Source organism: Echinops telfairi, unplaced genomic scaffold (genome assembly GCF_000313985.2).
Source record: "Echinops telfairi isolate 266 unplaced genomic scaffold, ASM31398v2 ScPeMD7_7469;HRSCAF=8507_0, whole genome shotgun sequence".
NCBI classification, from domain to species: domain Eukaryota; kingdom Metazoa; phylum Chordata; class Mammalia; order Afrosoricida; family Tenrecidae; genus Echinops; species Echinops telfairi.
This window is the reverse complement of record NW_022111372.1, coordinates 95638302-95639518: the sequence shown is the minus strand read 5'-3', so window position 1 is coordinate 95639518 and position 1217 is coordinate 95638302. Positions and strand designations below refer to the sequence as shown.

Below are 1217 nucleotides of genomic sequence, written 5' to 3'. Positions count from 1 at the left end.
CGGCCGAGCCCAGCAGCTCCCGGCACCCCCTCTGCCCGCGCGCTCGGCTCGGCGCGGAAAGGCAGCAAGGCGCCAAGCAGGGCTAGTCCTGCGCCTGTTCAATCCCGTCCCCCGGCCGCTCCCTGCGCCCGCCTCCTGCCCTAACAGCCCGAGGCCGAGGGCTTCCGCAGCCTCACCTGTCCTGAAGGTGGGACTGCACCGTGTGACTGACGCCAGGCTTCTCCAATCAGGGCACGGCAGGAAGGTGGGACCTGGCAGAGACGGAGCGCGGCTCGCCTCCAATCGGCGCGCAGGAACTCTCCAGCCGCCGTCTGGGCGCCCGGCGGGGAGCGACAGGTGGGAGCTGCGGAAGCTCGGCGGCGCTGCGATCCTTGCGCTGAAAGCCCCCCCAAGTGCAGAGGGGCTCCCACTGCCCACTGTACCATTTCTTGCGCGTCGTCACGACACCCGTCATTTAAATCAGCAGTGGAAATTCCCCAGCCCTTTCCCGTCACCTCAGATGTGGGAGGGATCAACGGGACCCTTCCAGGCCAATTGATCCACGCGACGTCCCGTGACAAAGTGACCGACACCTTACGGCGCCAATGAAGCCTCCCATTGTTAAGGGTCACTGTGACTGACCACAAGGCCAACTAATCCACTGTCAGGTCGTGACGCGATAGTCACAGAGGTTGACCAATAGACAGAGAAACAGACCGGAAGCCTGCGCGTGGGGAGCAGGAGGAGGGCGCTCGCAACCGCCTCGGCCTGCACGGGTCAACTCAGCTTGGGGGCCCCGAGCCAGCGCGCAGCGCGTGACGGAGAGCCTGAGCGACGGGTCACCTTGGCCAATGATCTGCAGCCGCCAAGGCGCCACAGCCAGTGGCGAGTGGGGGGGCGGGAAGCAGCAGGTTAGGCAGTGAGAAGTTAGTGGCGCTGCTGGGACGGGGGGGTGGTGGGGAGGAGAAGCTTCTTCCTCCTGCTGCTCTTCTCGCTCCCGGGATCAGCGGCAGCGGCGGCCGCAAGTGACTCGGCGGTGTCTCGGGCTCCGCGTGCTAGCCATGCTGACCGACGGCGGGGGCGGCGGCACCTCCTTTGAGGAGGACCTGGACTCGGTGACTCCGCGATCCGCCCCGGCTGGGGCCTCGGAGCCGCCTCCGCCGGGAGGGGTCGGGCTGGGGCTCCGCGCCGTGAGACTCTTTGGGGAGGCCGGGCCCGCGGCGGCGCGGGCGCAGGGG

At 68.1% G+C, this 1217-nt stretch overlaps 1 protein-coding gene and 1 long non-coding RNA gene across 2 annotated transcripts in view; one reads left to right on the top strand and one right to left on the bottom strand.

Moving 5' to 3' along the window:
- Positions 1-574, bottom strand: part of LOC123521061 — a 35649-nt gene extending 35075 nt beyond the window's left edge. The window contains exon 1 of the long non-coding RNA XR_006679552.1: positions 177-574. This is a non-coding gene — a long non-coding RNA (uncharacterized LOC123521061). The remainder of the gene's footprint in view (positions 1-176) is intronic.
- A 409-nt stretch (positions 575-983) lies between these two features.
- LOC101651106 (ankyrin repeat and KH domain-containing protein 1) overlaps positions 984-1217 on the top strand; it is a 132734-nt gene continuing 132500 nt past the window's right edge. The window contains exon 1 of the mRNA XM_045284743.1: positions 984-1169. Coding sequence (XP_045140678.1) covers positions 1041-1169 — 129 coding nt within the window. The 5' untranslated portion in view covers positions 984-1040. The remainder of the gene's footprint in view (positions 1170-1217) is intronic.